Source organism: Gymnoscopelus microlampas, assembly GCF_963454915.1.
Source record: "Gymnoscopelus microlampas genome assembly, chromosome: 13".
NCBI classification, from domain to species: Eukaryota; Metazoa; Chordata; class Actinopteri; order Myctophiformes; family Myctophidae; genus Gymnoscopelus; species Gymnoscopelus microlampas.
Genome location: NC_139950.1, coordinates 23,614,334 through 23,641,510, shown reverse-complemented (window position 1 = coordinate 23,641,510; position 27,177 = coordinate 23,614,334). Strand labels below are relative to the sequence as shown.

At 44.3% G+C, this 27,177-nt stretch overlaps 1 protein-coding gene across 1 annotated transcript in view; it reads right to left on the bottom strand.

The window, feature by feature from the left end:
- The window catches only part of slc8a1b (solute carrier family 8 member 1b), a 162,253-nt gene that overhangs the window by 119,088 nt on the left and 15,988 nt on the right, over positions 1 to 27,177 (bottom strand). The window contains exon 4 of the mRNA XM_084077278.1: positions 24,772 to 25,622. Coding sequence (XP_083933404.1) covers positions 24,772 to 25,622 — 851 coding nt within the window. The remainder of the gene's footprint in view (positions 1 to 24,771; positions 25,623 to 27,177) is intronic.

The window sequence follows — 27,177 nt, the reverse complement described above, 5'->3', positions numbered from 1 at the left end:
TTGCGTGTTACGTACAGTATAGCCTACAGTATGTGAGTATAGCTCTTCCTTGCTTTAGTGTAGATGTGACTAACAATTTGTGACACCACTGTAGTCATTTCTCTGACTCACATGTGTGCGTGAGTGCCAGAGAGAATCTATAAGAGTTGCCCCTTATGGAGCCATCTTTCTGTTAAATCCCATAATTTATTCACAGCAAGAAAAACCTTTGTGACTGCTCCATACCACCCACTCATATGTATTACTATACTTTTGAGGACATCAGCTTTTCCGGACGTTGATTTTGTGATGGGCATTTTCTTTGGTGCCATTTTTAACAGATCCATTTTTGTAGATCTGCAATTTTTTTAAGTCTTGAACATTTGTGCAAATCTTTGAATACATATACAGTATGTTTGAAACAACATCTTTAACTCAAATCTTTGCTTCTGGAAGAAAACATTTTACAAATGTTCGCTTTAAAAAATATACATTGAAAGATTTGCACACATGTTCACGATTTTTCAAAAAATAGCAGATCTACAAGCTTGTAGATCTGCTATTGTGGTATAAGTGGTTTAAATCTAAAATGACAGATGTTTTCCCGGTCTTAATGGGACATGGGTTACTTTTCTTCCCCGACATTCATCCAACCACGGTTCACCCGGGAGATACTTGTCACCACGGTGACAGGCAGCAGAGAGGCCAGAGGGGCATTGTGGGATAGCTTAGTCCTCCAACATATAGACAAGCTGCCAGCACTGAGAGATGAGAGGGCAGATCTATTCATCTGTCTCTCTCTCTCTCTCTCTCTGTGTCTCTCCTCCCGGCGATCAATTCAGCAGATTTGTATCTCCATTTATTTGTCTTTCTATGTATGTAAATCTGCAGTATATCGTCGCTGTCAGGTGTGATTTGTTCTGTCTATCCATTTTCTTTCTCTTCCTTTCCTCATCCCTCTAATTTCCTATGGATCATTCAGTCCCTCACATCTCTCCTCAGTGAGGGTGTGTCAGTCAGAGTTAAGAACGAGGGATGATCGGAGGGATGGATGGAAAGCAGTAATTTATCAAAAGGTCTCGTGATGCAAATTTACAAATTCCATGGACAGCACACGACAAACACGCGCGAGCGCACACGCCCTCACCAGTTTTGGAGCGGCATCCTAACACTCTCATTAGTACATGTATGGGTCGCACACCGTGAGGTAGGTCTTCCCTGTGTCTCGTTAAGCTCAGATGCAGTGCCTCACGGGAGGCACACGAACCATCTGGATGAAGACGCTAAGCTGTCGACCTCGGTTAGTGGGAGACGTGGGTTCAAGTCCCATGACAACAGCACAGCGGTGGCAGATGGGATCTCAGTGATATACTACGGCACGCGGAGATGGAGGTAGACCCTGCGTACTTACTGTATGTACGTGTACACACGTACAGTATGCCAAATAATGGATTGATTTGAGCCCCTCCCACACACACACACACACACTAAATCCCTGTGTTGAATCCCTTCCTTTATGTTCCAGGTCAGAAAGGAAAGAGTGATCCCCAACCAGAAGTGTGTATTCCTGGGATCAGGGAGAATTCCACAGGGTCCGCTCCCACAGAAACCACTAATATGGAGGGACATGCACTAATGATTATATAACATCCACGCACGCGCACACACACACACACACACACACACACACACACACACACACACACACACACACACACACACACACACACACACACACACACACACACACACACACACACACACACACACACACACACACACACACACACACACACACACAGGGTGCGTGCCAGGCAGCTATGTTCTAGATGTGATTTAAGTGCTTCTCATGTGTGCTGTGTGTCTGTGACATGCACAGTAAATAGATAGAGACATTTACTGGCTGTAAACTGTAGGCTGTTAGAGACGCAGGACTCAACATGTCAACATGGCCGCACCACGTCCCCTAAGAGGCATATGCATGTACTGTATGTATGTATGTATGTGTGTATGTGTGTATCTGTGTATCTGTGTATGTGTGTGTGTGTGTGTGTGTGTGTGTGTGTGTGTGTGTGTGTGTGTGTGTGTGTGTGTATGTACTTATGTGTGTATGTATGTAAATATGTGCTGTGATTCTCTCCTCGTGGTATGATTTCTCTACTGTACATCTCTATCTAGATTTAATGCTTTCTCATTCTCTCTGTCCTTCTGTCTTACTAGCCCTGTTTATATAAACTTATTTTTATGGGCATTTTGGAGAATCACATTCGAAAATGCAATACTTGTGAAATGGAAATCTCAACATATAAGATGCAATAACATATGTCAGATGACATATTACAATGACTAGACACATTGGCATACGTAGGAGTGATTCACATCTGGAGTGATGCAAGTTGGGAATGCATGCCCCACCCGGCAATGCAATACCCGTTGTGCCCATCCCTTTTATGCCCATATAAGGAGATCTCTGTAGCCATCTGTCTGCCTGTGTCCCTTTTATGCCCATATATGGAGATTCCTGATGTCATCAGTATTCCCATATATGGGCATTAGGTATATCAGTCGGTTCTGGACAAGTATATGTCCATATACGTCTATATACAGTATGGGCACATCATCGGAGCGATAGTTCGGGACAACCGCCTATCCGACCGACTTGACACTGGGCACTGCACTCCCTCGAGTCCATGGCGATGTATACGGCAAATTTGACGGTTCTCGAGATACGCGAGCTACATTTATACTCACGCACGCACGCATATACGTAGAGATTTCATGCATTTATAGAAGGATAGGATATATACAGTAACATAACAAATAACATGAAATAACATACAGTAGCATAACGTGACATAATATAGCACATATAACAAAACATGAATCAAATAAAGTGCCAAAGGTCTATGTCTGTCTCAAGCAATAGTACAATGATCACTCTTTGTTTCTGCTGATAGCAGAATCTGTCTTGAGAGAATACAAATGGATAAATGCACATTGAGGATTTTACTGAGTAGCGAACGTCATCCCTTTTATACAATGTGTTCAAACAATCCCTCTTAAGCTGTTCCCCCTTCATGAACACTGAAGTGGATTGAACAGGTGAAATCCATATGGGATCAATAGCTTTCACCCGGATTCACCTGGGTCAGACTGGTTGATAGGAACAACAGCTGGTTTGAATGTTCCGCAGTGCTTTGTGCACTACAGAGAAAGAAAGGGAGAACGAGAGAGAGACAGAACAAGAAAGGGAGAACGAGAGAGAAACAGAACAAGAAAAAGCAGAGAGAGAGAGAGAGAGAGATGTGGTGCTGTATGTTTTTAGTGAGTCAGTGATACTGCACTGAGACACACAGAGGAGCTCCTACCGATTAGCTCACACTGCAGCTACCGCAGGAAGCTGTGTGTGTGTGTGTGTGTGTGTGTGTGTGTGTGTGTGTGTGTGTGTGTGTGTGTGTGTGTGTGTGTGTGTGTGTGTGTGTGTGTGTGTGTGTGTGTGTGTGTGTGTGTGTGTGTGCGTGCGTGCGTGTGTGTTCGTGTGCGTGTACGTGTGCGTGTGTGCACTCATGGAGACCCAGTGATGAGGCTATCAGCTACTATATCCATGCTAAGCCCCAGGCTGAGGCTCCTGGGCATGTATTCACCAAGCATCTCACAGAAGGAAATCCGTCCTAACCGGCCCCAAACACATTTGGTATCACTTTCACTTTCAGTCCCAGTCATAGGACTGACTGAGCATTGATCAACTTTCTTAACATAGGAAAGTAGCCTAATCCTATCTCCAGCAGGATTTAGCAGAGCTTACCCTGCAGATGCATGCAGATTCTTGGGGAAATATGTTCCATGGGTATGCTTGAAACGTATTTAACCACTTAAAGCCTCTATATTTAGTAAACTAATACTTAGTTGTCCAGGGTCGACTCTGTACTTGGTCTTCTCTTTTTTCCCCTCTACACCAACATTTCTTTGTTGAAAATCTACAGGCTGAAAACGCACGTCGTTTGCAACATGAGGTGAGCTTGTAGATCGGATATTTTAGGTGATAGGGACGCAAGGGTCCAAGTGGTTAATAGAATATATTGTTCGGAGAGAAATGCAGCAATTCTTGTGCAGAAACCAAAGTAACTTTGGTTACTGGTTGCAACAGCGACGACTTTGGGTCTGTCACAGACAACAATTTCTAAAGCGATTGCCCTCACACGGCTTTCGACAGTAGGCAGATTCTTTCATTTCCCCACCAGCCCAGATGTCATGATGATTTCCATTTTGCTGTTATTTTGTGTCATAAAACCGTAACATTCATTCTCAAGAGAAGTTCTACTCCTTGAGTAATTTAAGTGCTAGTCAAACTTTCAGGCCGACTCCTAGGAGTGATTCTGAGATGCATGGTAAATACAGGCCCTGGCCTCCCATCTGAAGCATCGGTTCTACTTTGCCGCGCGTCGAATATAGCCGATCTACAAGCTCAGAACACGCTGCGCTGTGAAGCTTTCTGAGCTTGTACATCTACTATTTTCGGTGCACGACACAGACGCGCAACTAAGTATTAATCAGCTTTAATCCACCACTGAGCCCACAAATCACTGTAAATACATATAGCCTATCTCACAGCACACACACACACACACACACACACACACACACACACACACACACACACACACACACACACACACACACACACACACACACACACACAGTCACACAAATCACAGCTTATCGTGCCCTTCATTCACCCATGGAAATGGCTAATGTTAGAGAGATAACCTGCTTATAGGAGAACTAACTGAAATTGTTAGTGAAGGAATTTAGGGACAAACAAGCAATTAATTGATTCATCAATTTTGACGGGGCAGCCCTATTGCTTACTGATTTGATGTTATACACTGTTTATCAGATAGAGTCAGCCAGGGTCATGGGTGTTCTTTAATGTATTGGCCCGTGTATTGGTCCAATGCAACATTCAGGTCCTGCTGCCAAATCCATGAATACTGTCAAGAAATGCTCAAACAAGGCATAAATCATACAAACATGAATTCACCATCATGAAGACATCTATCCCATGGTACCTACTACGAATACTTTGCAGACCCCTTACGTACTTGGTTGCACTGTAACGACAATGGATGACCGTCTATTACATAGTGCTTTTGGCACAGGACACTGTCTGGGACAGTGCAGAAAACCACAGCACGTCATCTTACAGTAAACGTGTCCACAGAGATCTATATCATTCAGTGGATGTGGAAGGAGTCTGGTTTGTGAATACAAGTCACATGTCACACTGTCAAAACACATCAGTTACTAATGGCTCAGTAAAACATTCACTAAGCATCTCTCTCTCTCTCTCTCTCTCTCTCTCTCTCTCTCTCTGTACTTTGTTAGAGCAGTGACATCATGAATGGTGTGTTAGTGGAGGGAACAGGGAGGAGTTGAACACATTCATTTCATTATACAAGCTGAGAAAATAAAATAAAAACATCTAGTGGACTGCTGTCATGAAAGTAAAACTCGACATGGAATGGTTATCGAAATTACTGGCTGATCCATCCAAGCTATTATTGTGTGTGTGTGTGTGTGTGTGTGTGTGTGTGTGTGTGTGTGTGTGTGTGTGTGTGTGTGTGTGTGTGTGTGTGTGTGTGTGTGTGTGTGTGTGTGTGTGTGTGTGTGTGTGTGTGTGTGTGTGTGTGTGTGTGTGTGTGTGTGTGTGTGTGTGGTAGGCATTATGGAAGGGGCCCCCCACCCTGCATTTACCCTGCATTATGACTGCAGTGGTAGCCATTATAGGAGTTCACAATCCAACCTCTTGCCTGCATTGGTGCTGCAGTGCAGTATTATTTTGCAAAGCAGAATTCAATAGACTTTTCACTAACGCAAATCTCATGTCTCTGAGTCAAGTCATTCCTCGTGGGACAGCTCAAACAGAGGCACATACTAAAATGGGGATTTTCTCCAGAACCTCCAGTCCTCACGGGTTGGAGCTGCGGCTCTGCGGTAGTGCGGTGTAGGGCTGGGCGGTACGACTTCAAATTAATATCATGACGGTTGCCTCGATTGTGATTAATATTTAAAATAAATAAATAGTGAACATAGCAGATCTACAAGCTCACAACGCTTCGCACTGTGATGCGTTATTTTTTTTTGCTATTTTCATTATTTATTTTACACCACCATTGTAAAACAAAGTATAACACCGGGTGAAACGGTTAATAAGACTAATCAATTTAGTCGATTATAAAAAATCTACTTGATTGGTATATAAGAAATAAAATAAAAAATAAAAAAACTTGCCTCTTATTTGGTTATAAGTCAGTTATTGGTTCTAAATATCTGTTTTGATATATTTCCGGTTAATTTCCCAGCCCTGGTGCAGTGCTAGTAGTAGTGTGGAGGGAGTGGAGCAACCGGAGTGGAGGGGAGGTGGGACTTTTACAGTCTGTATCCATGTTCTGTGTCACTGTTTGCTCCTAGCGCTGCGCTAACGCACACAGAGCCTTTTTTGGAGCCGGCCTCTGTTGCTAACTGACCGAAACTATGCAGGCTACGCTAACATGTTGTAAACACAGAATGGTCACTCAGAGTGCATGCGGATGGGAGAGGAGATGGGGTGGAAAAGAAGTGATGGAGAGAGAGAGAGAGAGAGAGAGAGAGAGAGAGAGAGGAGAGGGGGAGAAAGAGAGAGAGAGAGAGAGAGATAGAGAGAGGAGAGAGGGGGAGAAAGAGAGAGAGAGAGAGAGAGAGAGAGAGAGAGAACTATGCAAGCTGTGTTGCGGTGATCTCAGCAACATGGGCCGTGACAGAAACAAACACAGGCCTTCTCATTCTTTTCCCCGCAATTTCACTGGTCATGAAACAAGATGTGTGTATTTAAACTGTGCGCGAAAATAAACCATGCACACACACACACACACACACACACACACACACACACACACACACACACACACACACACACACACACACACACACACACACACACACACACACACACACACACACACACACACACACACACACACACACACGGGTGAAGGCATGGATGGAGAGATGGAAAGAGAAGAGAGAAAAGCAATAGGAGGGGGGAAAAGTTCTGGATGCTTAAGTGCCCTAAACTATTCCAGCCATGATGGAGAGAGGTAAACAGAAGACCACTCTTACTGAACGGATGGACGGAAAGAAAGGCTGGAGAGGGTAGGAGAGGATAGGAGAAGGGAGAGGAGGGGAGGGGAGGATGTGATAGGGTCATTTTTTACCCTGTATCCTTATTGGCTCCTGAATTGAAATGTATCCTGAATTTCTCCAGATTTTTTGGCAATCAAAGTCCCTGTTAAAATGCACCAGAATACAGGAAATTACATTTAAAAGGTTTCTGGGGGAAACCCACCCCAAAACGTGTCCCACCCACATTACTTAAACCGTACAACGTTCATGTCTGTGTACGAGAACCATCTATCTATATATACACTTTGAATCCTGCGCCATGTCGGTTGTCAGTATGTACGTATGTAGCCAGTGTGACGTCATATGACATCACGGTCGTGACACGTAATCTCACGACAGCATGACATCACATCCTACCTATAAATAGGTAGGATGCACCAGTTCGACGGCTTCCATCCTCAACACAACCCACGCCGACGACCCTTTACACAAATAAACTGCTAACTTCATCTCCTGCGATTTCAACTATCTTTTCACATTGTACACCACTGCACACTCCCCACAGGTCTGCCATACCAGGTCTGAGTAATCACAAAGTGGGTTTTGGTCATTGGAGAGGTGATGCACGTCACCTCTTTCTGAAGTGGGTACTTTCAAAGCCTGCCGTGGATTTAGGAGAGCACAAAACTCTCTCTCACACTGTGAGGTGCCTGTAAGGTGGCACTGCAAAGTGAACGACGCGTCACGCTAGACGTTCGGGCCGCGTAGCGGCCCGAACTTCTAGTGTCTTTACAAATTTAGATCCCCCTTTGCTGGCAGGGGCATCAGCCCCCCCCCCCCCATTTGAAGTAAAATCTCCTGAATTTTCACAGTCTAATATTGGCAAGTAGAGAGAGAATAAGTCAGAGATGGAAGAGAATTGTATCGACTGAGGCAGATGGAAGGACAATGGTTATGAGATTGAATGGCTGAGGCTGCTGCAGTAAAACTATCAGACACATCTCACTGTAAAACACTGCAGACAAAGACGGAGAGATGAGGGGATGAATGGATGGATGTATGGATGAATGGATAGGGAGACAGGCACGGGTCTGTCTGTCTTTCTTTTTGTGTCCTTGTCTCCCTCTCTCAGTCTCTCATTGTCCTCACCGTCCTATTTCTTCTGTTCTAGTTCCAACTCTGTCGCTTTCTCAACTTCCTGTTAGCCATTTCTTTATAATCTCTTGTTCTCTCTCTCTCTCTTTTTCTCACACAGGCTTTATTTCTCTTTCTCTCACCCACTCACTCACCTCCCACTTTCCTATCTGCACTCTCCCTCTCTCTCTCCCAAATAATCTCTCTCCTCTTTCCCTTCCTTTCCTTCTTTCGCTCTCTCTCTCATAAGTGGCAGAGAGAGAGCTAGGCCCAGCAGAGCGTGAAATGGTCCCAGCTTTACTACAACTGGCAACGTTTGACACTGCACCAGCCGTAGCCGCGGTTACCCGCTGCAGCGCTGCGCTAATACAACAGTATCCGGTGGAGAAAAAAAGAAAAGTAAATGAAAAGAACAGAAAATAAGGTTGGCTTGTTGTGCATTTAGAGCAGGTGTCGACAGGAAATTGAAAACATGGCGACACACTCAAGCGCACGCTTTTTCTACATAAATGCGTGTGCGCACACACACACACGGGGCGCTCACACACACATGCACACACAAACATACACAATTAACACTCCAACGCAGAAGATGTACAATTTTCTATCTTGCCGTCTCTGTGAACATGTGCAATCAGCGAAAGCAAAGAATTTTCCCCTCTCTCACACACACACACACACATGCGCACACACACACACACACACACACACACACACACACACACACACACACACACACACACACACACACACACACACACACACACACACACACACACACACACACACACACACACACACACACACACACACACTCCCCTCTCTCACACACAAGCTTGCCAACAAGTATGTCTGCAATAATCCCAGTCATCAATAATAACAACACAGATGTTGTACCTCTATTGCCAATAACACACACATGCAAGCACACTCACCCACAAAAACGAATTATCCACCCATAAACACACTTATCCACCCTCACACACACACACACACACACACACACACACACACACACACACTAATTTGGCAGTCCCGCTGTCTCTGTGGTGCCACGGTGACTAATGCAGAGGGATAAATAAATAACCCCGCAAGATCCAGTTCCAATAGTACAGCCCTGGCTCGCCAAAAAATTAACATCAGCATAATAGTATTAGCCCACTCATAACCATCGATAAGAACTGGTTAGCCCCGCCAGGCAGCCAGGGAAGCACACACTGATATTCTCATTCCAGCTGATGTTTCTCCAGGAGCCATGAGCGGATCACAGGGGCTAGAGTCTCAGTTATACTTAGTTGCGTTGTCAGTGTCGCGTGTCGGAAAGGTTTTCTGTGCTCAACACCGACACGCAACTAAGTATAAATCAGCCTTAAGCTGTACACAGTAAAATCCTCAGCGTTACTTTAACCACATGAACACTAACGTCCATATTCTGGGGACAAACACATGGCAAAAACAGCAGATCTACATGCTCTGAGCGTGTTGCAAGCTTGTAGATCGGTTATTTTCCGCAAAGATATTTGATATTTGTATAGGACAAAAGAGGAGCGAACCAAGTAAAGAGCCCTGGAGGACTCCTGTCAACCAAGTAAATAGTGTCGGTTTCATACTCGCGTATGTCAAAAGCGAGGCCGTGAAATGTGGTTCATAATATACCAGTTTGTGACTCCCTATTCAATTAAAAAGTCTGAATTTGTGTCATAAAACAAGCAATGCGTGGAAAAACAACAACTCCACAGTAACTCTCAAGAGTTGAATTAATGCTCAGGATTTTGCTGTATCAATTCACCCAGTGGACAGGCAGTAAATTCAGCACCTAAACAGTTACGAGTACACTGTGTAAGGTAGACCTCTCTACTGCTCATAAATTTGGTGGAAAGGGAATGCTAATAATGGGATACATGGGTACTGATGCCCGCGGTTACGCCGCACTCCTAACAATAGCCTTTGACCAAGGAGTCTGGGAAAGCTGCTTTCCATTTACATGCCATGACTTCCTGTTGTGCGTTTGGTGTGTTTCAATGACGCTTTCACTGACCCTCTAATCTTATAATGAGTGTAAAACGGAACACAATCCGGTGCCCGGGTCACCCGGCAACCGATGCCGAGGAGCGCAGGGTCAAAGTGTGACTGCACCCTGGCAACGCATGTAACAAATCATGTCAACATGACAGCGCAGGATGATAAAGTGAGAGGGGAGGAAAATAAGAGGTGGGGAGAGGATTGGGAGGGGGGGGTATTATCAGGTGCAAATATAGACTAGAAAAGTACGCTCCTCGAAATACATAACTCTGCCAGGCCTGCTTGCCTACCCAGGTCTGTGTCAGTCGCGGGTGCAGCTGTGAGGACACCAGGAAACTGCAGGGGGAAATAGAATTTGTACGATGAGAACGAGGTTGTTCTCCTGGCACCATCGGGTCAATGACCTGATGTGAGACCCTGTAGGCCGTCTCATCATCGCCATTGTCAATCAGGCCCAGGTTGAGGTAATAAAGCCACAAAATACAGCTTGCTATATTATGAAGGATGGAGCAGGGGATAACATAAATCAAAGAAGACACCTTAATTATTTGTTACCTGCTACAGAAGCTGTCACTACAATGCACATCAGGCTTGCGTCGTGCTCTGATTTTCAGGAATTTCATTTTCCATATATAACTTGATTTTGTGATAAAATAAGAAAAAATAAAAAAATCTTACATTTTCCAGAACGCAACCATGCATGAAATCGCGTGGCTTTAAGTGTCTGCGATTGCATACTTGCGTGAAGTGAAGTGAAGTAGTAGCTTTAGACAACACAAGGAATGAAGTGAAATACTTGCCAGACACGAGGTTTGTAAATACATAATTAAAACAAAGCACCATCATATACTCAGTATTGTAACTAATTCAATCCAGTATATCAAAGTGGCCATAATGTGCTGATGCAGTTGTAACATATTAGTGTTGCTTTTCATGGCATTGTGTTTGTATTAGAGTTGGTGTTGTATCTTCTGTGTGTTGTACGTTGTGGTTGTGTGCTGTGCCTTTTAACATTTTACAGCGAGTGTTGACATGACCTGATCAGTGTGATCTTATCAACTGCAGCCACAGAGTTCTATATTAGAACCTAGAGAAAGTGTGAACCACCCTTTACTCAGCCAAGAGATGGAATGAGATAAGAGGCCAAATCAAAGTTTATGCACACAAACTGGATGCATGATAACGCACAACACCAACACTAACATATTCCTATCATATCATATCCCACTACATATTATATTCATATAATATTCCTTTGACTTTTGTGCTCTATTTTTATTTCAGCTGATAACGGTTTCCAAGAAGTGAATGAGATATCTTCTGATCTTCACACCTTGAGAAGAGTGTTGGTCCACCCTTTTGCACCTCAGGGTTACTTGAAAATGAATGCTAAAGATTTTACTGTGTAATTGAGGAGTCGAGGAGTGGGGGAGATGCAGGGAGTTAAAATGCAGAAAATTCTATAAGTCAGGCAGAGAGACAGAGAGAGCTAAGTGAAAGCAGTCCTAGCAGCACTTTTGTTCCTTGCTAACAAAGGGCTGCCAGAGATTTACAGTATCTCCTCTGTCCTTTACTCTCTGCACTCACACTTTCCTTTCACCAGAGTCACCACAGTCCCAGGAGAGCTGTCCTGTCCAGCTGCTCAACAGGAGCTCACACACTACATCTAGCTCCCAGATGGCCTCAACACTTCTCTTTTTGATTTAGTTTTGGAGTCCATGAGTGCAACTTAAGACATGTGAGGTGTAATTAGGTAGTCAGCTGTCATGATGGGGGTGTGCTTTGTTGTGGATTTGCATAGCAGAGAATGATAGATGAGAGGAGGATGTGATTTAGAAGGGAGAGCAAGGCAGGCAGGCAGGAGAGACAGAAATGCGATTAAAGGAGAAGAGGGAGGTAGGTAGAGGAGGATGTGGTTTAGTATGGGGAGAGGAAGCACTGACTAGGGATAGAGGACATGCGATGCTTGAGGAAGAGGGACTTATTCAGCTATAAAGAGGGTTTGCATGGTTCCTAAAAGCAGTGCTTCCATTTTAAATTGAACTTGCCCAAGCCGAGCACACGATTGGCGGTCCAAAGTCACTGGGTAACTACACTGGACACATCTACGCCAAGACAAATCCCCGCACATTTATTGAGGTAGACAGTGGAAAGGAAACACTGCTAGAGTGCTGGCAGATTAGCATGTTTTTTTTGTTTTGTTTTTCTTTTCGGGACCAGAGAGGCACTGGCCGCTCAACAGTACAACTTTGGCATCAAAAGAGGCACTGCAACAGTCTCATAGCAACAGTAGAGAGAGATGACTAACACTTCCCCTCCCAGCTTCTGCCCGGCACTGAAAAGAGAGAGGCCCTAAATCTCTCTCTCTCTCTGTGTCTCTCTCTACCCCCTCCACTCTCTGGTACCTCATCCCAGCCAGCTCATATCGTTTGTGGTGCATCTCTCTCCCTTAGTTTTTTTTTCTCCTGCTCATAGCTACTTCCTGTCATTTCAACTACCTGAGATCCCTTCGGAGTCAGACTGTCATGTTCTTCCTCTAGCTGTCAATCTCACCGTCTTCCTCTCTCTCTTCCAGCCTGTGCCACTATCTCTCTCTCTCTCTGACCGTTTCCTGAACCTCTGATCTCTGCCACACCTGCAATCTGTGTCTCCATACTATTTATCTGGCTTCCATGTGCCCCCCTCTCTCTCTCTCTCTCTCTCTCTCTCTCTCTCTCTCTCTCTCTCTCTCTCTCTCTCTCTCTCTCTCTCTCTCTCTCTCTCTCTCTCTCTCTCTCTCTCTCTCTCTCTCTCTCTCTCTCTCTCTCTCTCTCTCCCCCCCCCCCCCCCCCCCCTCTCCACCTTGGCCCTCTCCATCCCAGCTGTTGCCAAGGCGATAGGCTCTTATTGGAGGCAGCTGGTTGGGGCTCATTTGTCAAGCCACTGACCCAACCCCCCCCCCCCCCCCCCCTCTCGCTCTCTCGCTCTTTCTCTTACAGAACAGACCTGAATAGGCTCATTGAAACACGGATCTCGTCTCTTTCCAGCCATTGCTTGCCAGATTATTCTTAGCACCTTCTAAAGAGCACACATTTAGATTTTTTTTCTCCTTTCAAACAACTGTGGATGTGTTTAGTTTTTTTCCTTCGCCCACACTGCAATGTTTTATGCATTCCGGTCGTAGGTTTTTAGTTGTTTGGGACTTTTGTGTGTTTAACCTTGAAGTCACGTTGTTGGACACATCTCTCCCTCGGAAGGCCAAAAGTCGATCAATCAGTCAATCTGTCCGCGTAACAAACTGGTACACAGTAGCATCCGGATCATTTTAACACTCTCAGTTATATTAACGACTTAAGCCCTGTTCTATACTACGTCGCACAATGGTGTCGTGCAGCGAACATGGATGATCTACTGGCTCACAACTCGTTGCATTGTGAGCTTGTAGATCTGCTTTTTTATTTTTGGAAATGTCCGCCTCTAATGACATGACCAAAATAGGGACACCAGGTGGAAAGTAGTCAACACGGACCAGTACCACGTGACTGACATATTTGACATAACACAAAGGGCTCACATCCCTTCGTCTAGGGGTTCGTCTAGGGTGGCCAACCATCCCTTGAAATAAGGAATCGTTATTTGGAAACTAAAAGACGTGTCCCTTATTGAACTGATAGGCCACACTTTGTTCCTTATTTTTGGGAATCAATCAATGACAAACATCGTACAAGTTCAAACAGCTCACATGCAGTACATAGTGGTATAAGATTACCACTTAAGAGACTAGACTTAGTAAACTGGACCAGAATTGTACTTTTTTTCTGTTTACACCAAATCTCTTTGCCAAAAATAGCAGATCTACTAGCTCACAACGCACAGCTTGTAGGGTTCAAGTGGTTAATATAATATATACAAACTGTACATTTATACAGTGAGATGGGTGTCTCTCATTTGAATTTCAGGTAGTTGGCAACCCTAAACATGTTGCTGGAGCAACGCAGTGATACATGCTGTTGAATGCTATAAAAAGCACTTTTATGATCACCGCATGAGTAGCTTTGAACTCTTGGTTGACCTCTGAACCCTATTGTAAGACAATATCTGCCAAGCTAAGGCCAAGGATCTGTGGAAGGGTGGAGTGAGAAACCCAAGACATGACGACAATCTAAGTTTAGTTTGTCTTTCTTAGATATATACACACACACACACACACACACACACACACACACACACACATGCTCGCTCGCGTGCGTGTGCGTGCCCAGCCTCACACAGATACTGTATAAACTGTACTGTACTGTGTTTCGATTATGCACAATGTAGTCTTCATTACATTTTTCACACACATAAGCAAGTGCGTGCGCATATATAGTACACACACACACACACACACACACACACACACACACACACACACAGAGAGAGAGATAGCCCTCAGGCAGTGGCATTAGTGAGGTGTGAAGGTTATATGATCTCAAGTTACACAGAGCATGGTAGAAACACCTCTGCTGGCAGCTCTCTCACACACCTGTTACTTTGTATGTGTGTGAGAGAGAGAGAGAGAGAGAGAGAGAGAGAGAGAGAGAGAGAATGAACAGGATAAATAAAGCTAGCGAGAAATCTATTGATTTCTCCTCTTAGGCTTCATTTATGCTACACCAAAAATAGCAGATCTACAAGATCAAAACGTGTTGCGGGTACGATGCGTTGTGTACAAAGTATAAATAAGTCTTTATTTTCCCCTCAGTCATGAAGGAGACAAGTACTTTATCTACAGGTCAAAGATGGATATGTACTGTAATAGATACAAAAACGGTGGTTCTTCAGTGGTTTAGAGGTTCTTTACTGGTTCTTGAGCTTAATTGAACTGAATTAAAAAAACTGTATTTCCTGGGGATAGTAGACCTTAGGGGGCACTTTAGTGCCGCCAAAGGCCCCCTATGTCTAAGGTAATATTACAGGGACCGCCAAAGAAGAAATTCCTGTCTGTCAACATTGTGGCTCCATTTAAACACACTCCAAACCTCTAATGGTTCTATATTGGGCATCACCTTTCTTTAAAGCTGCATTATAGCACTCTTAAAGAGAGGTGCTACAGTATAAAGCACCAAAAGAGGTTCCCTATGATTGTGAGCCAAATAACCACTTTAAGTGCAATTTAGCACAATTTCTGTATAGTGCGGAAGTAAAAAGCATAGTTATAACTCAAAAGGAGAACACTAGTGATGGTTTGTATATGAATACATGTCTTATTTTGTCTTCCAGTAGTATCTGCTGCTTGTTCCTCACCATCTCTCTCTCTTTCTCCATTATGTCGTCTTTGGCAATGATGTGTAAAAAAAATCTAATTGCCAAGGCGTTTTTATTTTATTATTTTAATTCTCTGGCAGTGCCGCAAACGCATTTCATAAAACAACATGAAAATGGAGCAGCACACTTCAAGCATAATGCCCACACACACACACACACACACACACACACACACACACACACACACACACACACACACACACACACACACACACACACACACACACACACACACACACACACACAGCTACCACACACAGCATCTTAATAGACCTTGCCTCGCGGGAATGTCGGCCAAACATCTTATCGGTAGCCAAAAAGTCCCCGCTTTGCTAACACTTGTTATGTTCTGGTGCTCATTAGCATGGTGGTGAGCTTTCTTTCTCTTACACTAACGATACTTCAGAGTTCAGACGACCCAAAGTCTTCACCAACACTCATTAACATTCAGCGCCTCGCTGGTGGCCATGACGGTGCGTGTGGGTGTGTGTAGTGTATATTGCACAGTGCTAATTTGCGTGCACGTCTATATATGTGTAATCGTGTCTGTGTGAGTGAGTTTCTGGACTGGAGGAAAGGTTAGTGTGTGTGTGTGGGTGTGTGTGTGTGTGTGTGTGTGTCCGCGCACACTCGTTGTAACTTGCATAATAATAACCGAGCCAATGCAAATTGAAAAATGGCTTATGTTAATAACACTAATGAGGTCCTGTCTTGGGCATCCTCTGAGCTACAAGTGTTTGTGACGTGCATACTGCATGCATTTACTGTACGTACGTGCGTGTGTGTGTGGGTGTGTGTGTTTGTGTCAGTCTCAACGTTCCATCAGCAGCTCAACAAATACAAAAATAGCATTGTAATGGGATTCTATCAATAGTCATTATGGTTTTTAACATCGCTTATTGTTGATAAATGTTTTCATGACGTTAAAATGCAAATGCCACATTAATCCCACACAATACGTCTCTGTAAAGGAGCCATGGGAACCAACTGTTCCAGATCGATGTGGCCCATAGGTCAGGAGCCTATCTCCTGTTTCCATAGTGTGAGGCCACCAATTTAACCCTTAATGCTGAGTGCCAAGCAGGGAGGCTTTTTTTTCTCTTTTCTTTACATTCCTTGGTATGACTCGGTCGGGAATTGAACCCCCGACTTCCCAATCGGACACTCATAAGGCCACTGAACTGGCTCTGTACTGTGATAATATTCTAACCAAACCACATGATCAGCGTGTTTGCATGCATTTGTATGTGTGTGTGCGCGCACGTGCTTGCGTGTGTGTGTGCGCGCACGTGCTTGCGTGTGTGTGTGTGTGTGTGTGTGTGTGTGTGTGTGTACTGTGTATGTGCGCGTGTGCATGTATAAATGTAAATGTGGGCGGCCATAGCTGATTGGATAGAGCCCACCCGGGAAGCAGAATGTCCTATGTTCGATTCCGGCCCTGGCACCCCCCCCCCCACTCCCCACCCCCGCGCTCCTCTGCGGTCAACACTCAACTGGGTGAAGCTGAAAACTGAGAGTGTGTGTGTGTGTGTGTGTGTGTGTGTGTGTGTGTGTGTGTGTGTGTGTGTGTGTGTGTGTGTGTGTGTGTGTGTGTGTGTGTGTGTGTGTGTGTGTGTGTGTGTGCGACTGTGCGTGTGCGCGCGTGTTTGTACACTATGTTTATGCATTGCATACTCTATGTACTGTATTTTGATGTTTGTGAGTGTGAAATTGTGTTCTGTTCCCATGGTAACAGCGCCTCATTGCGAGTGTTAAACCACACAGTTATAATAACACACACCAAGAGATTGGAAACCATTTTCACACACATCTTCATCCTATCTGACTGCATACAGTCCAGGCTTAGAGGCCAAGTTTAACCACTTAACCAACCAATAGGGCTTACGTTGCTTTTAGTCACAAATGCAGTAAATGTCTAAAGCAACTAAAGGGAAACAAAATTACATTCACAAATGTGTTTTCTTACCTTAATATCCTGTCTTAATTTGTATTATCTTAGTTGCAGTAGTGGTAGAAGAAATATTAGCTGGAGTACTTCAGTACAGTGATTAGTAATAGCAATGGTAATAGCAGACACAGCAATTGCAAATGTAGTAGTGATGGGAGATTATAAGAAAAACAGTGAAGATAATTTTATCTTGGATAATTTCATCATGGTGAATTTCACTTATCACGATAATCATGAATATCTTCATATGAGCATGAATATCTTCACATCAGCCTGAATATCATCACAAGCGAGTCGGAGCGACAAGCTGTCTAGTTCACTAATGTACCAGTGTTCCTTTCCTAGAGAGTGTTCAGTGCCAGTGGGCACAGTGTCACACCTCTACGAGCACAACTAAAGACAGAAAAAGTGAACATGCTGACATTTTTGCACTTCGATCTATCTTGAAAAGGACCAACATTTGCCAAGACTCACTCTAAGCCACAAGCAATCTAGCAATACTGTTTGAATGACAGCGATGCCAGTTGGACATTGCGGCGTGGCTCTGCAGGTCAGTCTGTGTGTTTGTCTGGAGCTAATCTCGCAAACCACTGGACCGATTAGCGCCAAATGTCTGAACTATGTCTGTACACAGTATAAAAACATACAAAAACATGCAAATGCACATACAGTACACGCACACATTCTGCAATTTGTTAGAATTGTGCAGACATTTACAAAGACTTTCTAATGGACAGCAAGAAAAAGAGAGTGAGAGAAGGAGAGCGAGAGCAAGAGAGCAGGTCAAAAATGACAACTGAACAGAAGAGGGATATAATTTAAAACTTTTCTTGTCGTTCTCTTTCCTTTACACTCCCTCACTTGTCTGTCATTCTCTCCATCTTTATTTCCCTCTCCTCCTATTTTGCCCCGCCCCTCCACCCACGCTGTTTCTCGTTCCCATTGCCTGTTTCCTTCCTTTCGTATCATTCCATTACTCTTCCACCTTCAATTACAGTACCTTTCTCCATTCCTCCTCCTTCTCCATCCATCCAATCTCTCTCTCTTTCCCCCTCTCTGTGCGAAATGGAACCAGGCTAGTTTTAGCCTGAAGGCTCTCCTATTTAGAACAGCTACTTTGTCATTCTTTTTCTTTTTCCTCTGCAGTAAAAAAAAATGTCCTCTATTGCTCTCCATAGGGACAAACTCTCGGCCCTGGTGGACATTTTGTGTGTGTGTGTGTGTGTGTGTGTGTGTGTGTGTGTGTGTGTGTGTGTGTGTGTGTGTGTGTGTGTGTGTGTGTGTGTGTGTGTGTGTGTGTGTGTGTGTGTGTGTGTGCATGCTGTGTGTTTGTGAGCGTGTGTGTGCACACACGTACATGCGTGCATGTGATTTTTTAAGTCATTAAGTGATACAACAACCGTGGCTACTATTGTAGCATGGTTATGTTCCAGGAAGAGAAAGATTGTTGTTTCCATAAGAAAGTCATGCCAGTGTTGTCGTCGGCAGGTACATTTCCCAATCTTTCCACTTCCCACTCACCTATGAGACACATGGCAAGTAGACAGCAAATGTGGCATCTTATGTGAGAATTTGTGAGGACCCATATATGGTGATAAGGAAAGGAAAAAGGTGAATTGTACATTTAAGGACACTTTGGCAGCGGGGCTCTGTGCTCGGCTAGCAAACCAGTGACCTCCCAGTCATACAGGGATTGTGAAACCCAGTGGTTCCCAACACTGAGTTCCATATTAAGTGGTTGAGAGGAAATGAGGGCTGGTCTGCTCACTGGCTTTTAAGAGATACACTTCTATTTTCTATCTACTTTGGAAAAATAACTGGCTGTAGTGACCCACAGTAAGCAGTGCTTCTGTGTGTGTGTGTGTGTGTGTGTGTGTGTCAGCTCTGCCCTAACTTATGACAAACACAATAATTCACTCCCTCTCATCCACACGCGCGCGCGCGCACACACACACACACACACACACACACACACACACACACACACACACACACACACACACACACACACACACACACACACACACACACACACACACACACACACACACACACAAAACACTATAGCTAGCAGGTCAGTCCATCATTTGATTTGGACAGTGTGTGATTAAAACCCACTTAGGCCTGGCTGTGGAAGCTATAGGCTGTGGAAAGTATGCAGGCCTACAACAGACATCTGCTTCAAATCTGCCACATCCAGAGAGAGGAGAGAGAAGGACACGAGGAAGAGGAAAGAGAGGTGAAGGGGGAGATGGAAAAAGAGGGAGATAGAGAAGTAGAAAGAGATGGGGAGAGAGAGGGAAGATATGCGATGACAGTGTGAGAAAGTTCTTTCTTTTCTTTTTTTTACAGAGCGGGTTAGTATAATCCCTCGGATTTACCCTTTGGACGTGCACACGTTTGTCCACGCACACGTGCGCGCGCACGCGCACACACACACACACACACACACACACACACACACACACACACACACACACACACACACACACACACACACACACACACAATTCCACTCATTTGTAGCTGGCCATTTGGTTCCTTTCCATCTCATTAAAGCAAATCACTGCCTTCCAATTGACCAAAACAAACAATAGCTATTGGGAGTAGCGACTCAAGGATTCTTGCAACTCAAGGAGGACCCTGATGTTGAGACAGGAGACCAGGTCGTGAAGAATTGCCCTCTCAGACCCAGTACCATGTTATACACAACCGTAGCCTGCAACACAAATCCGGTTCAGTTGGCTCTCTGCTTGTTTCCACACATCTGCATCAGAAGCGCCAACGTCCAGTTCACTTCCATTCTAAGTGAGCAAAGGGGTGGAGTTTCCCGTTGCGGTGTGTTGACAGCGTTGACATGACACAGCATTGAGTTCAACATTGGTGCACTATGTCGGGTATTGACCAATAGGAAAGAGGCGCCGCATGTTTGACACCACTGGGCATTTTGTTTGTTTCTTTCAGTGAGCCAACCACTCCAACTTAAGGCAAATAAGCTACACACCTGCAAACTCTCACTGCCCACAATCTGCAAAAAAAAGGGTATTTGACGCCTCGGCCCTTACGTATGCGACCGTGCCATTAAACCTGGGGCACGAGGTTATTGCAATCTGTTTTTTCTGCCTTTATTTTGATTCTAAAGTGGTAAAAAACGTAAACAGGGAGAGAGTCGGGAATCGAACCTGGAACACGCTGTCAGGCATCAAAGCCTATGTGGTACACGCATAATCTCTTGGCTACCGGCGCCCCAGGTGAATGCAATTAACTAGGCAGAACAGAGAACTAGTAGTGGACTATGTTCTCAGGAGTGTCACTGAAAAGAACCATTGACTTGGTGTCAACACTACAAAGGTACTTAAGAACCACAAGTGCAGTACATATGATACAGCATACGAACAGTGCCTAACTTTAACTACTGTAAGCTTAATCAAATCACACCAAACCCATGCCTAAACTTAACCAGCTGCAAGCTATTGTATAATATTTTGATTACACCCCCCAAGTAATCTGGTGACATATAGAACATGGAGGGTCCAAAGGCTGGATATCCACAACCACAGAAAGGTCATCTATTGAAAGCCATTAAGGCTTACGGTATTCTCACCAAACCTATAACCTCTGTAGTTCTTCAGGCCATCTCATGACAGGTTTACAGCAAACTGTAATTTGTAATGACACAGTGAACACGCCCACTCACAATATGTGAATGTGTGAGTGAGCGTGTGTGCGAGAGAGAGAGAGAGAGAGAGAGAGAGAGAGAGAGAGAGAGAGAGAGAGAGAGAGAGAGAGAGAGAGAGAGAGAGAGAGAGAGAGAGAAAGACAGAGAGAGAGAGAGAGAGAGAGAGAGAGAGAGAGAGAGAGATCCACAGTCGAGATTGTTTTTTTCAGTTGTTGTTGTTTTTTTACAGAAGAACAGAAAACAGTAATAGGCTCTGTGCATAACTGTGGTCCCAGACGGTGGCATACCCGTTTTCGGTTCCGGTTCCCATTGCTCCATTTGATTTCAACTGGAAACACATATAAAAGGTGCCATATGTGCAAAGAGGGTAGGATAAAACCAAGCCTTCGACAAACTTCGATTGATTTCCTGTATCTGTATCACGTGGGTTGGGGTTTAGGAGACCAGAAGCTGGCCGAGAGTCTCTCAATTCCAATTGAGATTGACCATGAGCACAGATTATAGCTGATGAATGATTATTTTGCTCCATAGTAACTGAAGTAAATATTGGGCCCGGCACAAGGGCACATACAGCATGTTTTACGAACATTCTGATATTAAAGTGACATTCTTCAGACAGACAAATCAGGAGGAAATTATCTTTGCTCAAGACCTGTCAATGTCAGCATAACCTCTGATTCTAGGCTTGCTTTCCCAGAAAGAAAGCCAGGGGAGTGGGCTGGGGACCATTGAAGTGAAAAGCAGGGCTGCTGCTGACAGTATGGACAGGAGATGTATGACAGGAGCCCCAGGTGAGCGCATCAATAGTGTCCAATAGTGTCAATTGCTGCATGGCTGCAACAAGTGACGTTACGCCAACAAAAGCTGTTTATGTGTTGTTTTTGTTATGCAGTGCACATACCTCAAGCAACGTTTTAATACATTTCTCTTCCAATTCTGCTCACAGATAAATTGTTCGATCTAATTTTGGTTTGCACCTGGAAACCTAGGTCTACAGTGCGTGCGTGCTGTGCATGCTTTTGCATGTGAGAGAGGGAGAGAGAGATTTTTGGAATATTTTTACAGTAGCTTTCTTAACCAATTATGTCCCATTGAAACATTTTCAAAAATAACATCTACAAGCTTACAGTGCATCACTGTGAAAAATGGGGGCCATGTTCACCTATAATGAAATGACCAAAATAGGGGAGGCCAGGTTGAAAGTGGTTAAACATACTGGCTTCATTACAGTATGTCCTGCAACCAGGACAACCCCAGAAACTCCAACGGCAGTCACTGTCAAACAATGAAGTATCTCCACCACTAGCAGACAGAGAGGAGCTTTTAAGTGCTGGGTTTCACTGCGGTACAGCTCAGATGAAATCCCGAGCTCTTTTCACACATGACCCAACAGACAAAGCCAGCCTGTGGCTCTGCTGTGTGATTGGTGTTCTGGAACATTCACTCACAGCAAGAAGCCACTAGAAATGGGGGTCTGGCATCACAACAGAGTCCCAATAGAAAAATACAAGAGCGTCAAATTAACACTCAGGATGTTACTGTGTAATTTTCAAATATGGCACCCAACATAGGCACGCACAACAAACAGAGGAAAGACTGAACGATTTTGTCTGCTTCTTCACTTTCCCAATAGTTTTTCAGCAACCATTTCACATCAAAATGTTGTGGAAAACGATGTGCTTAAAAAAAAAGACACTGCTTCAAGGCCAACCCATACTTGGTCATGTTAGAGCTGACTGAATATTTAAATCTTCCAGCAAGAGGCACCGTCCATTAGACAAACTAACACAACTCTTACAAAATATTGCAAAAAAAGAGAGAGAGAGAGAGAGAGAGAGAAAGAAAAAAGGCTCCTGTGTGAGGCATGTGTTTAAAACATGTTACCTTATGCTGTATCATGTTTTATTACAAGCATATTTACTACACATAGTTTTATGGTTTGTTTTATCCTACTTAAGGTGCTGACTACCCAGCCTGTCATATAGGAAAATGGACAGTGTCAGGAAGTTGACACGACATGATCTCCCCTACATACTGTACATGTTAGGTTAAAGGCGTAGTTCATCCAATAAATTACTTATTTTCTATCAATTACACACCCCATGAAGCCTTTGTTTTTGTCGCATTCCTAATAATATGATGACCGACGGAGTCTCCGGTAGGAAACTCAAGAGTATCCTACTGAGTCTCCTATTGACCGATGACCCGGTCATCAAATGATTGGTTTAGGAATGCGACAAAAACCAAGACAAAAACCCCAAACTCGCCATGAATTCAAGGTTTCATGGGGTGTGTAATTGATAGAAAATTAGTAATTTTTGGGGTGAACTACTCCTTTAATGCAAATATCTGAAAAAAAACAACCACTTTCCCAACCCCTGCTTGACTCAGCTCTGAATCAAACAGAGTCTGAAAAGCCACTGTATGTTTATTTTTAACACAACTGTTTTAAAAGCGCAGTATGCTAAAACAAATCCTACATCAGAGACAACAGCAGCGGCTCAGCAGAATGGGCATTAGAAGAGAAGGAATAAAACAGCGGACACAGGGAAGGAGATAATGCGTACAGTATGTAAACACTTGAAAGCAGTGGTAGAAAGTAACAAAGTACCTTTACTCAAGTACTGTAGGCCTACTTACAATTTGAATGTACTTGTCTTGAGTACCGTATGTCAATTTTTTTCTATCATTTATAGCTCTACTCCACGATATCTCAGAGGTAAATATTGTACTTTTTACTCCACTACAATGCTTAGAAACGTTTGACAAATTTGGAAAGAGTTTAGTAATTTTACGTTGGTACATTTTGATGCCAATACTTTTGAACTTTTACTCATGTAAAGTTTTGAATAAAGGCCTTTTACTTTACTTTTGATATTTATGTTGTATATTGCATTCTTGTATTGTGGTATTCCTACTTTTGCTTAAGTAAAAAATATGATTACTTCTTCCAGCACTGCTTGACAGAAAGAAAGCAACAGAGAGAGGATGAAGGGACAGAGAGGTTAACGGAGGGGCTGGGTGATAACGATGAATCCTCTTGTCGCAGACGAGCGCTGGTCGTGCTGCACCTCGGGTCACCACCATGACCACCACATCACACACACACACACTCACACGTGTCATCGTGTTCTCACATCAGCAGCAATTACATCAGCGATATCACAATAACATGCATTAGAAACTGAAAAAATAAAACGCATTTTCCAGGGACAAACAATGTAATACCACAGAGACTGATAGAACACAAGTATGCCATGGTGATATTTGGATGCCACTGATTGCATGGTGTCTTTTTTCCCACACAGCTTAATCTGGACCATGTCTCGAGGATATTTTGCCCAAATACCAAAATTCTCATTACCATTTCAAAAGCTTATCGTAGATGTTTTGTAGGAACTGGTTATTTCTAAAAGCCAAACGACAACTTCGCAACAAATTTTAATGGCATCCAAACTACACACTGTTATATCAGCAACTGTCGTCATAACAATACACAGCAAAATGTTTAATTACATTTTACTGTGCAGTAGGCCAGGGTTAGAAAATGTGTATGACTCACAATATCTCGTCATTCTGGAACTCCAGGACGCCGTGCGAGTCTTCAAAGTCCTCGCCTCCTCCGCGGGCCGTCCCCTCCACTGTCTTGTAGGGCATCACCACCAGGCCACGTGCGCCTGACGTGCGCAGCACCTTCACCTCCATGGTGCCCACACTCTCGCTCACGTGGCAGACGGGCTCCTCGAACGTGAAGATGCCCGCGTGGTCATCGTCGAAGATGGTCACGGTCGCCATGGAGGGCAGGCCCAGGCAGGCTGCCGCCTCGGTGTGATTGATTCCCACTGCCAGCGTCGTCTCCCCGCCTCCGCCCCCACTTCCATCCTCGGCCTCGCCTTCGCCGCCACCGTCCTCCTCGAAGGTCGTCAGCACGCGCACATTGGTCAGGTGGATGAGGAAGTTCTCGTCCTCTTCGAAGATGTCGTCGTCAATGACGCCCACACGGATCTCCTTCGAAATTTCGCCCGCCTTGAACACGACCGTGCCCTCCGTGAACTCGTAGTCGGAGCCCGCGTTGGCCGTGCCGTCCTCTGTGCGGAAGTCCACTGACACCGTGTGGCGCAGGTCCCCGCCGCGGCGCACCACATTCACTGCCACGGTGCCGCAGTTCTCCAGGCATTGGTAGGAGCCGGGCTCGAAGAAGATCCTTGAGGTGGGGTCGGCGGTGCCGTCGCCGTCGGCGTCCAAGCGCACCTCATGCATGCTGACGGCCTTGCGCGCCTGGTCGGCTGCGTGCTTCTTCAGGATGTTACCGGCGCCCGTCATCAGGCGCGTGGCCTGGCAGCGGTAGAAGGCGCGGCTCTTCTGCTGCGAGCTCAACACATGGTAGTTGGCCAACTCGATGAGCTGCTCTACCTGGAGGTAGAAAAAGGGAGAGACACAACACGTTGACATACATAAGCAATTAATGTGAAGGAGGCATGTGCACACAATTCCACACAGAAATAAACTGTGGTTCTTCAGTGGTTCTAGGCCCTACCCCTTTCCCTCAAGGAACATTGTAAATAAGAATTTGTTCTTAATGACTTGCCTTGTTAAATAAAGGTTAGGGTCTTTGGGGTGGTTGAGGTAACACCGCTGCCATACATGTACGTAGAGGTTCTCTTCAGCTGAGTTTAGTTGGGGAAATAGTTATCAACCTTTTTGCCCACAAGAGCCCCATTTGTCTAACGGTGTGTTTACACAAGAAGCAAAGATATTTTTTGGCCGGTGAGATGTGAAATGATACGAAGCGGGCAACGCAAATCCACAAAATTTGCCTCCTGCTCGTCTTCACTCAGAGTTGAAATATCCAACAAAGTTCGCTTTGCGAATGACGCGACGCAAAACATATCTTTGTGTGAACGCAGCTTGAGTAAACATTATAGGGCCCCCAAAGGAGATGTGCCTGCCTGTCATCATTGTGGCTCCAACTGTACACACTCCAAACCTCTAATGGTAGATACAATACCTGTCTTTAAAAGGTGGATTTTTTGCTTTATTAAATGGTGTTTTGTATGTACTGTCTGTGTGTTTGTATGTTATGAAAACATCTTGAAAATCTAAAGAAAAATACTTTTAAAAAGAAAAGGTGGGTTCCCTACAAGCAAAAAACTAAACAAAACACTTTTAATGCTATTGGCATTCGTCATTGTCCTCCTTAACCAACCTTGGGCATGGCTGCATAAGCCGGCCCTCAGTTGGATAAACTTGGAAAACGCAGAATGCCCGGGTGATAATCTAACTTATATTTATGTTTCAACTAAGCGATTGTCAACTTGTGGGACGGGGGCGCGAGGGTATTGCAAGTGGGCACCCAAATAATTGGCAAAAGCTAAAGATTTTAATTATAGTATAATATTAATATCTGTATTGTTAGAAAAATTAAGAAAAATAAAAAAAAGTAAACCTTGAAAAATAATTGTGTTTTCCTTGTGATACCGATAAATAGGGACTTAAATCATACTATGTTGGTTCCATCAGTCCAAGCCGGAACTCAATCGATTGATTAATTATCAAAGTAAACAGGCCTTTAGGTGGGACTCAAACACAAAGATGTTCAAGTGGGCCCTGATCCAGAAAAGGTTGAGAACCACTGTACCAACTAACACATTTGGTGTTGGTGTTTTATGAACAATAACATTAATAAAAAAAGAAATCTGCCATTGACAGTGAGGCAGTTAATCTGTCCTGTGTGATGTTGACATGACCTAATAAGTGTAGGCCTCCACCATGTCATGGATATCATGTCAGACGATGGCCTTAATTGGACTCCATGTTGAACCATGTAGAAACAATGTCAGCAGCAGAAAAGCCCATTTCAGCGGGCGCTCTCATGCGCGAATAGAGGGCAGCTTCTCTTTGCGCTCGCTCGTCAGTGTTCCAAGTATGTCCGCTCCGAACAATGAGAGGACCAAAAAAGACTATCGTG